Source organism: Lepidochelys olivacea (assembly GCF_965140295.1).
Source record: "Lepidochelys olivacea isolate rLepOli2 genome assembly, chromosome: 7".
Lineage (NCBI taxonomy): Eukaryota > Metazoa > Chordata > Testudines > Cheloniidae > Lepidochelys > Lepidochelys olivacea.
The window spans coordinates 57,449,135-57,460,873 of record NC_140417.1 but is presented as its reverse complement, the minus strand read 5'-3'; the positions used below and the strand labels follow the sequence as shown (position 1 = coordinate 57,460,873).

General features: G+C 45.4%; 1 protein-coding gene across 1 annotated transcript in view; it reads left to right on the top strand.

The window, feature by feature from the left end:
- Window positions 1–347: 347 nt before the first annotated feature.
- LOC311523232 (uncharacterized protein) overlaps window positions 348–11,739 on the top strand; it is a 50,191-nt gene continuing 38,799 nt past the window's right edge. Inside the window, exons 1-8 of the mRNA XM_084633007.1 lie at window positions 348–564; window positions 2,694–2,856; window positions 3,327–3,476; window positions 5,523–5,683; window positions 6,542–6,718; window positions 7,973–8,114; window positions 10,215–10,402; window positions 11,045–11,186. Of these exons, the coding sequence (XP_084489133.1) occupies window positions 385–564; window positions 2,694–2,856; window positions 3,327–3,476; window positions 5,523–5,683; window positions 6,542–6,718; window positions 7,973–8,114; window positions 10,215–10,402; window positions 11,045–11,186 (1,303 nt within the window). The 5' untranslated portion in view covers window positions 348–384. The remainder of the gene's footprint in view (window positions 565–2,693; window positions 2,857–3,326; window positions 3,477–5,522; window positions 5,684–6,541; window positions 6,719–7,972; window positions 8,115–10,214; window positions 10,403–11,044; window positions 11,187–11,739) is intronic.

The window sequence follows — 11,739 nt, the reverse complement described above, 5'->3', positions numbered from 1 at the left end:
TGTTCATCCAGCCTTAGTCTAAAGCCCGTATAACAGCATGAAAGGCAATCACCACTGTATGTATGTAGTGTTCCAGCTGGCACCAAGCCTCTGGGGGTCGGGTACAACAGTCACATGACTTAGAGGGATTCACTTAATGATTAATTTTTGTGCTCTGTCAGCGAGTACACAAGAGGCAAACACAGATGATATGCAAACAAAGATTCAAAGGAGTTGTCCAGTAACCTTTTTTAGACCATACTTAGTGTTGTTGACCCAGAAGAACTGAGACCCTATTGGCTAATTGCTTGCACTTGCAATTGGAATTTTGCACCATACAATATATAAAAGCTGAAGTATAAAGTAAGCCCCTGCCAGAACCTGGAATAATTGCTACACTCTGCAATGGAACCTCTGGGAGCAACAAGTGTTTTCCTGGTGATTTGTGTCTCTTGCCTTCTTTTCCTTTCAGCATGGAGAAAGGTGTCTGGAAATGGGAAGCTGCCACCTGGCCCTGTTGCTTTTCCCATCATAGGGAACACGCTGCAGCTGAATATGAGGAACTTGCCCCAGTCTATACATGAGGTAAGGGGGCTTTCTCCTTAACCAGGGCTTTGGCTCAGGTGGGTTTTAAGCAGAGACTGTGGAAAGAGAACTCTGAAATTTCTGGGGTTTGCGCAGTGGCTCAACTCCTCATGTTTAAGGTTGAATATTTTTTCCACAGAAATATTTAATCTTGAATGCTAGATACAACCTGTTCCTGGCAATGTGTTATTTTTATGATAATGTGTCTTATTCACAGGTAAACCAGACTATGCCCTCTCAGTTGTGTTGCAGCCTGTACAGGTTATCCTGCAGTGGGGAGTGTGGTCTGGTGGGTTAAGCAGTAAACTGGCAGACAGCAGGCTTTGGTTCTGGTCCCAGCTCTGCAAATGATTCCATGTGTGCGCCTCGGGAAACCACTGAAGTTATTTGTGTGTTTCCCACTTGTAAAACTGATCTAATGATACTTGCCTTCTTCGCAGAACAAGGGTAAGGCCTACACTGTTGCTGTATTCTGTCAAGTTAACATAGTCATTGGGCTACAGAGAGAATGAGACTAACTCTGTATCCTTGTGGTTAGGTCGCTCACCCAGGATGTGGGAGACCCAAGTTTCTTTCCCAATGACTATTCAGTTATTTATATGCAATGGAATGGCTTCAACGGGAAAGACAGAGAGCCCCTTTCCAGAATGACCCACAGCGTGGTGGTTTAGGGCACTCTCCAAAGAGAGGGGAGACCTGGATTCAGATCCCTTCTTCACATCAGGTATGGGGGAGAATTAAACCCGGCTCTCCCACATCTCAGGTGAGTAGCATTCCCACTAAACTAAAAGTGATTGGGGCGGGAGAGGGGGGAGGCACCTCCTCCTCCTCTTCTGGTGCATGTTGTATGGATCTAATCTGTTAGGTGAGCTTTAAGAGCAGATGAGCGAGGGAGGGCAACACTGCATTTGAGGATCCAGACAGGGCTCAGGCGTGTGTTAGGCGCTGGCCATAAGGACTGAGGTAGCCGTGTGCATGCCCAGCCACAGATTTTATAAGTGCCTCCGGGAATTCCTTATAGGAGGACTCAGATCCAGCGTTCTGGTGGACTCACCTTTCCTTGGCAGCTGCTCCAGAGAGAGAGTGAGACTGACTCTATATCCTAGTGGTTAGGCCTAGGTCACTCACCCAGGATGTGGGAGACCCAAGTTCCTTTCCCAATGACTGTTCACTCATTGATATGCAATGGAACAGCTTCAACAGGAAAGATGGAGAGAGTTCTGCTCCAGAATGACCCACAGCGAGGTGGTTTAGGGCACTCTCCAAAGAGAGGAGAGACCCAGTTTGATCCCTTCTTTACATCGGGTATGGGGGGGAATTAAACCCAGCTCTCCCACATCCTAGGTGAGTACCATTCCCACTAAGTTGTGGTTCTCAAACCATGTGGTGGACCACACAAGGGAGGCATGGGAATGGGTCAAAGGAGGTGTGAGTTGGGTGGGGTTTTTTTGGTTTGTTTTGTTTTTTAAAGAGCTCTGGCTGTCAGTCTTGGGTGGCTGGGCTCGTGCCAAAGGATCCTGCACACCCTGGAGGCAAGGATAAAGGGGACAGATAGAACTCCGCCACCGGGGCTGACAGCCAGAGCTCTGCCACCAGGGCTTGGGGTCTCCTTCCTGCCCCCCTGCCAATCCCTCACTGGGAAGAGGTGGGGTTCTGGCTGTTAGCTCTGGGGTGACAGTAGCAGCGCAGAAGTAAGGGTGCCAATGTGGCGCTAAGTCTTAGGGACTATATTGATGAATGTCACTTCACATTGCCACCCTTACTTCTGTGCTGCTGCTGGCATGGTGCTGCCTTCAGAGCTGGGCACCGAGCCAGCAGCTTCTGCTGCTCTGCTTCGCCTTCAGAGCTGGGGGGCGGTATATGTACTTGTGGGGTGGGGGTGGCCGTAAATGACTACAGACACAAAGAAGGGGGGCGCGATCAAATGACTTTGAGAACTGCTGGCCTAGAGGATTAGCTGAGGGTTTTGAGGAGCAACATTTTTCATCTAGGTGTTTATATCCCTTTTTGAGTGTAGTCCTTGGTGGCAGGAGAGCTCTTCCATCAGTTTGTAATTAGATCCACTCTCCTCCTTATTCTTAAGTGGATTTAGTAAAAACATATTGGTCCTTTGTGTTAATCTTTTACAGCTCAGTGCAAAGTACGGCCCGGTTTTCACAATATGCTTAGGCTCACAGCGGGTTGTGGTGCTGTATGGACAGGAGGCTGTGAAGGAAGCTTTGATTGATCAAGGGGATGAGTTCAGTGGAAGAGGAAAACTAGCACTGGTTGACAAGCTTGCCAAAGGAGCAGGTACATTGCTAACAACTTCAGCATGTAGCGCTGATGTTCTCTGTATGTGGAGAACACGACTGAGAAGACTGTTGGTGTTTCATTTAGTCCTGCTCTTTGAGGGATACTCACTATAGCCACTTATTCATGTCCAGTGTATTTCTTATTTTTACATGGGTACCAGTATATCTACTTTGCTCTAATTACTGTGACAGTTTACACTGTGTTAGAGAACAAAATATAGCCATTGCGCATGGCAATCAATGGAATTATTTTTCTTGTTCATAATTGCTATAAACAGCAATGAGATTAACGTGTGGGATTTTGAGTTTCATACAGAAAAAATGTAATCCAGGGTCTCCAGTAGAACACAAATACAATAATGTTTGCCTTGACGTTGAACCTTTCAATGACCCATGTTTCCCTAGGTTAGAAATTTAGCAAATTGAGTCTGCCCCCACCCTTCTTTCCTATTCTCCTCCCTTTTCCAGGCATTATATTCAGCAATGGGGAGCGGTGGAAGCAGCTTCGCCGATTTGCCCTCACCACGCTCAGAAACTTTGGGATGGGGAAGAAAAGCATTGAGGAACGGATCCAGGAGGAAGCCTGTTTTCTGGTGGAAAGGCTCAAAAAAACACACGGTGGGGAATTGCTGCTTGTAATTCGGAAACTGAGGAGTCAGCTAAAGACTCCTGTCTTCCTTTATTTTGTGATCTTAACTTTGGTTCAAACACCTTATAACTCAAGCCATTAGCTGCACATATAACAAACTGTGTTTAATATAAAGGAAAAATATGTGAGAAAAGTTCCCGAGATGACCTTTCCTGGCTGTTATTTCCCATGTTTTCGACCCTCTGATCTGTGGCCAACGGGCAAATGGAAAATGTTTGTCCAGAGTAGGCAGAAGCTAACACAGTGAACCATGTTAGAGTGGATTAGTTTATCTTCCGTGTGTTGGGCTAATAAGACACTGAGGCCTACAGCTTGCTTATTCTGATTTTCTTCTCTGCTAGATGTCTGATACGAGTCTGACTCCTACATTGCATGGGGATGGTCTCCCGAGGAAAGTTTGAAATCACTGTGTAAATTTACAGTGCTTCCTAAGAGGAGATGATGATTTTATTATTTATTTATTTATGTTCTATTAGTTTCTAGAGGTCCCAGCCAAGACTGGGGCTCCTTCGCCTATGGGTTGTGCTAACAAACAGTTTGAGACAGTCCCTGCCCCAAGCAACGTACATATTAAATACACATGACGAAGAAAAAGTGGAGAAAGGAAGAATTATTTTCTCTCTTTTAGAGATGGGGAACTGAAACACAGAGAGATTAAGCGACTTGCTCGAGGTCACACCTGGAAGTTTGTGGCAGAGCTGGGAATTGTATCCAGATTTCCTGAGACCCAGGCCACTGCCTTAACCACAAGACCATCCCACCTCTTGCAATATACAGTATGCCATTAAGGGCTAAAATGAAGTTGACTGTCCGTCTCGGTGAATTGTGTGTATGAGAGGAGAATACACGGAGAACCTTCCCCACCCGTGATTCAGAAACAAGGGAGAGCCACTTTACTGCTGTTGCCACGTGTGTATCCTGAGCCAAGGGCAGCTGCTCCTGTAGATAATGACCCAAAAGAAATCTGCCTGGGTGAGGGCCAGGAGCAGGAGTCTGCTGTGAGGCGAGAACACACTGCATGGAGAAAATGCTGCTTCTGGATGTTTTCTCTGTGCAAAGTGGTCTCAAGTCAGAGGGGTGAAATCTTGTAGACAATTCCCTTGAATACTGCATAGGCCCTGCTGCATTACAGGAGTTTGTGACGATGCTACAAGCAATGGCTCAGGCAGAGTCCTCTGAATGCAGGATCCTGTTCTGAATGGGATACTGTCTGTCAGGCCTGTGTAAAGAGCCCGCGGCAGACAGGCAGTCCTCACTCGGAGATGGACTGATGGTCCCTGGTCAGACCAGAGTGTGTCAGGCAGAGAGCACCAAAGGAGACAGTGTGAAAACTGATTCCCAGCAAAATGGGGATAATTATTTAATATAAATTTACAGAGATAGCATTGGGGAAGCTGTAGGTGGAGAATGAGGGAAATATCTGTGTTATTTTTCATAAATACCTTGTGCGCCTCAGTTTACCTGTGTGATATTATCCTGCCTGACTGTACAGAATTAAGCAAAAAGGAGGCTGAAAGGGGAACAGCAAGAGGAAATAAAATAATGGCAAAGATAAGTATGATCAGAGAGAATGCCACTGGTAATAATGGAGAAGCTGTTAGTTTGAGAACAGCCCCAGCTTAGCTTCAGTTAATTGGCAAAGTATTGTCTTCCCAGACAGAAACTAGCATCCAACAGGGAGCAGCCTGTCATGCTAATATAGTTGGGAAGTAGCAAGTCTGCCGCTCAGCTATCCAGTCCAAGGGTGGTTAGATTGCGGGGTTCCTCCCATTCAGAGCAGGGCAGGAACTCAGCCTGTCACCTGAGGTGGGGTCTGGAGAGGGGCTGAGAGGGGTCTAAAGCGCAGCTCACCCTGGAACTGTGACACCAAAACTCACCCTCCCCAATGAATATTCGGGACTGCACTCTCGGTCTGGGGCCAGGACATCCAGAACTTTCCAATAACATCAATGGATGTGATGCTGTAGGTGAAAATACTGAATTAAAAATTGGACTCTGGTTTGGTTTTGTTGCAGAGCGACCCTTTGACCCAACCATCCCTCTCACCCATGCTGTCTCCAACATCATCTGCTCCATTGTCTTTGGGAACCGGTTTGACTATGAAGATCAGAAGTTTCTGGCATTCATTAGTCTCACAGAGGAAAACAATGAACTCTTCCGCTCTTTCCTGGGACAGGTGTGTTCAGTGGTTTTTTCCACTCTTCTCCTTTGTAATGGGGGAAGGGATAGATCTTTCTTTCTTTCACTGTTACTTTTCCTTAAATAATTATTTCGTTCCCATAATGTTCCTGTTCTCCTCATAAGGCGGCAGCTATTACCAATCCCAGCCTCAAACTTGTTTCTAAGGATTATTTAAATTCCCACACAAACCACTTCATTTCCTCAGAATTACGTTTGCTCAAGGACTTTCCCTTTCAACACTCTTGGTAAAAATCAAGGAAACTGCCAATTAAAACATTAGCATCCAAATCATTGCAATTCACATGCCTTAGTATATTCACAATGGGATACCTGAATGTGGTCACATTCCTCACCTGCAAAGCAAACTCCTTTTCGTTTCTAGTACACAGCCACCCACACATCCCATTGCTGAAAATCTCACCAAATGCACAACAGTTGAACTCAGTCAAAATCAATGGAGTTCTAGCAGCAGAGATTTGGCCCCTTGACTCCAACCTGAGGAAGACTAAGATATCTTTTACGTTTTATTTCTGCCTATGAAAATCTGAGCTAGGTTTGGGAACTTGAGTGTGATTTTCAAGAACAGCACGTTTGTATTGGTGATGCTTTTGTATTGGAAATAATGGAGATTATTGTAGCGAATAGAACTGAGTGTCACTGCAATTTCTGTGAGGAATATGTGTGTATTGAGTAGAATGAGTTAGTGAAGCATGAGACGTTCTTTCGAATGCATTTGCACAGGAACGTGCCACAAAAGTATTGTATTGTGCTGCTGTAACTGAGTCAATTGGGTCAATTGATTATTTGGTGTGTCCAGATAAACCAAGATGTGCTTTTCCTTCCATCATTCTAGCTGTACAATTTTTTCCCAACTCTCATGGATTATATACCTGGGCCTCACCAGAAGTTAGTTAAAAATTCGGAGGAGTTTAAAAGATTTGTTCTGGAGAGAGTGAAGATGCACGAAGAGTCTCTGGATCTCAGCTGCCCTCGAGACTTCATCGATGCTTTCCTCATCAAAATGGAACAGGTATGTGAGGGCAGCCGCCCTTCCCTTTGCTGTGGAGTGGGTTATACATATCGTGGGTATTTATCACTCTGTACAAGACCCAAAGGCAGACCTGGTCTCTGTCGCTGGGATTTACATTCTGAAAGGCAAGCCCTGCTCACCTCATTTGTGTGAGTAGTGCCGGTGATGCCAGTGGGACTACACCAGTGAGTAAGACAAATCTAAGCTTATGTGCACACTGCAATGAAAGACCCACAGTACAGCCATGGCTGGCCCAGGTCAGCTGACTTGGGCTTGAAGGGCTCAGGCTGAAGGGTTATAAAATTGCAGTGTAGATGTTGGTGCTTGGCCTGCAGCCCAAGCTCTGGGATTGTTCCTTCTTTGTGGGCCTCAGAGCCTGGGTGGCAGCCCTAGCCCATATGTCTACACTGCAATATTATAGCAACCCTCAACCCGATCCCCACAAGCCCAAGTCAGCTGACCCAGGCCAGCCGTGGGTCTTTTATTGCAGTGTATACATGTCTTAAAAGGACAGAGCACCCAATGCAGGTATCAACAGCATTTGGCAATGTATAGGCTGGCTCTGTTGGAGGTTAGCCATTGAAAGGGTTTTATTTACAAGGTGGACAGAAGCATTTTTACTGGCCTGTGTTAGCATCAGTGGGATTAGTAGAAGAAAGCAGTTTCTAATGGCTTCCTATGCCGACACCCACAGACCTAAGCTATTACCAGCTTCTTTGGAAACCCCACCTGCTAATCTCCTGCAATATTTTACAGCAACAGCCTCTTCGATGTTCTACCACTGCACCTCTCGGTCAGCAGGTAGCCAGGCATCTGCCTTTTCAATGGGGATCTCACTTTCTTTGGAGCATCAGACTCAATCCTTCTGGCTCGAAGGCTAAAAATTGGTTAGAAACATTTGGTTTCCTTTCTAGTTCAAAGTTTTCAAGGGCATTATTGCTGCCCAATCAAACAAACTATGAAAGCAAAGGGAATCAATAACAGTTAAAAATACAGATGGAAACTAACCAGGTAAAAGTAATGCTCCAATTCTCCCCTAATAGAAAAGGCCATATATTTCCACAGCAATGACCCAAAACACCCCAGCAGTGCTACTGCAATCTCCAGGGCTGTGGCCCATTTTCTGTAAGGATTTTTATATAGATGCCGAGTGGGTCACAGAGCAGGTAGAAGATGAGAGACTTTGGGCCTGTATGAATAGATCCCACACTTACAGTCAATGATCAAACAACTATAACAAGTCTCTCTCTGCAGGAACGACAGAACGGCCAGTCAGAATTTAACACTGATAACTTGTTAGGAAGCACAATGGATTTATTCTTTGCTGGAACAGGGACATCGAGCCTCACCCTGAGACATGGACTCCTGATTCTTCTGAAATACCCAGAAATAGAAGGTACCCCACGGACACACGCAATTTTAAGTTTTGGAGAGATGAGGGGATTACATGGCTCAAGGGATCTCTAATGGATACAGACCCCTGTCCCTTAAGTCACCAGACCAAATCTGGCTGGGGCTGGACGTAACCCACATTAGCGCTGTGTGCAAGCTGTTCACTGGTTTATGTGAAACTGAGAGGTGTTTGGGGATGGGTGTGTTACTTCAATTTGCATAGACAGGTGTCCACATTTGAAAAGCACCACCACAACTGGCATTACTCTGCCTCCTCAGGGGCGGTCTCAGCACAGGGTCCTCAGCCTGAGTAAGACATTGTGACTGGATTCCTTTCTCACCTCCAGTCCAAGTTAAGGCTACTGGGCTGGGGGAAAGTGTATGTGTTTGTGCAGGAGAAACCTCTGCTGCCACTGACAAGAAGGTGCCTGGTCTATGGGTAACAGGAGCCTTCGCATTCCAGGGCTGTCAGATGGCCCCCTCTGTGATGGGATTCCCGCCATACAACCTGGAACTGGGGTACCATTGATCCTCCCTTAACGTTCCAGCCTGGGCTGTCTTTCATAATGCTTTGCTAGTGACAAGCAGCAACCCCCTTTGTGAGCTGTTATCGCTGAGTACAACAGCATGTGGAGTCCCACAGGCAGATACATAGCGTGAATGCTCCCTGAGCCTTTCATGAATCACACAGAGAAAAGCACCAGCAAATCTCCCAAACGCGCAGCCTTGCACCTCAGAGCTGTACCGTCTTGCTGTGGTCAGAAGCCCGACCAGTGTAAGTTCATTACCCAGTCCAGCCCTCCCTCGATGTGAAGAGGACATGCACTAGCCTTTGTAAACTGAACTGAGATTTCCCAAGCACTTTAACCAAAACACACTGTTTTAGGTAAAGTATAAAAGAGGTTTATTAACTACGGAAAGATAGATTTTAAGTCATTATAAGTGGTAGGCACAAAAGGTCAGAGAGAGTTACAAAAGAAAATAAAAGGTAAGCACGCAGTCTAAATCCTGAACCTCATTAGACTGTCCAGTGTTTGGATCAAGCTGTTCTCACCCCACTGGATGTTGCAGGTAGGTTACAATCCTTAACACATAGGCTTCCCCTTTAAGCCTGGGACCAGTCTCCTCAGTTCAAGGCTTGGTCTTCCCAGCATTGTTTTTGCTTCCAGTGTAGGTGGGGGAGGAGAAAGGCAAAAGCATGAAGCCACTGTCCCCTATTTTATATCCGCAGTCCATGTACCTGGAAAACACTAGCTCAGATATGTCCTGGTGGGCTTTGCTGAGTCACAGAGTGGAGCAATCCCCCATTGTGTGATGCTTGTGCAGCTCTCTTACAGCACTGTAAATCCCTTGTTTAAAAGTCCCTCGCTGATTAATGGTAGTTTAACACCCTCCTGGGAGTGGATCCCCTCCTTTGTTGTCACTGGAGAACTGGCAGTTGCCAACTCTCAAGTGTACAACATATTTCAGTAACAACCATAGAGCAAAATCTCCTAACTTCATACTCACTAATGATATACATATTTGGACAGAACAGTGGGTTTCAGCAGATCATGACCTTTCATATAATATCTTACATGGCATGCTGTGTATGAAATATATCATAATCCTATGACAGGAGTGGATATGGGGGTTCCAGGGTGCTGCTTTCAGATACAGAGTGCTACACCCTCCCCTCAAATAAAGGCAAGTGTTAGAGATTTATCAACACCCAGCTAATATCCAGTGCTAATTCCAATCTCATGGGCTTCCTCCAAGGTCATGTGGATGATTGACTTTGATGGGGGGAAATTTTAGGCCTCAGTCTCTTGCGTAGCAGTTAGTTATATGCTCTGGCAATAACATCACACTGCATTCTCTTTTAGTACACAACCAGGCATGAGCCATATCACTGCCCTAATAATTACATTTTTGGCACTTTATCCTAGATACCACGTACAATAGTTTCAGTAACCCAAAACTAACTGTTATATTGTTATAACTTGTTATATTCCCAACATGTATTTGCTGAGACGTGTATATTTCTGACTGTGACAGAATGGGGGCAAAATTATGGGAATCCTGTTCTTTAGCTTTATTGTTAACCTGGTTCATTTGATGACAGCAAAAGTTCATGAAGAGATTGACTGTGTGATTGGCCGAAGCCGAAGCCCCTGCATGGCGGACCGAAGCCAGATGCCCTACACAGATGCTGTGATACATGAGATGCAGAGATTCATTAACCTTGCCCCGATGGGTGTCCCACATACAGTGACCAGAGACACTCGTTTCAGACAATATGTTATCTCCAAGGTTAGTTCTCAACGTTTCAAGCAGGCTGTGCAAAGCTTTCCCTCTTTTTGGAGCCTCTTTTGGGAGGTCAGTTTCTGAGCTGGTTTCATCTCTCCACCAAGATTTAGTCCTGCTGATGTGTTAATGTGCACCACAACTCACAGTGACCATGTTCTAGGTTGCTAATTGAGTTAGTGGGAGTTGTATAGGACTTTTTAGCTTTAATAAAATGATGATGATAATAATAATAATAATACATTTTATTTCTTATAAATAGTGATGTGGAAACCATTGGTGCAATGACTAAATTATGAAGACCAGGGAATGTCAAATGCTTCCAAACAGCAGCTGAGAGATGCACCTAACACTTCTGGATCTTAACCAGACTTTTCCAAATCTCTTAGATGTAGAAATCAGGCTGGCAGTCTAATGCGAGGAGCCTTTCTCATAAGATTCCAGGATCTCCTTGTTGAAGGTGGGCTCCCATTTGGTGAGGTTCCCTTTTCTCATGGAATTTTAATATTTCTGGTTCTGGTTCCAGGGGATGCAGGAAAATGAAGGAAAGAAAAACATGTCCCACTACCCAGCCCAGTGAATTCTGGACGCTTCTCTGCTGTGGACAGTGTCCACTTTAACTCTCTTTATCTGTGTTTGCTAATTCAGGGCACCACTATAATCCCTGTCCTGCAATCGGTCCTATATGACAGCAGGGAATTTCCAAAACCAGAGCAATTTAACCCGGGACATTTCTTGGATGAAAATGGTGCCTTTAAGAAGAGTGACTTCTTCATCCCTTTTTCTGCAGGTAAAAGAAGCCATGTTTGTTTCAGGGCCCAGACAATTCTCTCTTAGCTTTGTCTTGAGTAAACACAGAATTCTCAAACTGTAGTGTGCAGAGACTTTTCAGGCCGTTCACAAAGCAGAGCCTCTCACAACAGTGAAGCATCTGTTGGTCTCCAGTGTCTTTTTTTAACTTATTGAACACACTCTGCCTGACAACTTCACACTCCGCTCTGCCTGACAACTTCACACCTTCCTTTGTCTGTCTGTGTCGGCCTGCAGTGGACAAATTGTGATTGAATGTGCATGCAAAAGTAAAATTGAAGGGAGTAACATGCAAGAGGGCAGAAGTCGTCTGCATAGTCACCTGGAGAGAGATCAGTAGGGGCTGCTTAACTTCTCAACTTTACTCCAATCAATGAAGATCCCGTCACTCTGTTAAAAAACCCTGTTTGCTGTTCTCCATCCTACTACTCCGTATGCCTGCACCTTCCTACCTGTTACTTCCACCTTCCACTCGAGAACCACTGTCATTCCCCCCATAAACATATTAACTGGCTTGGGACCTGCATTAACTG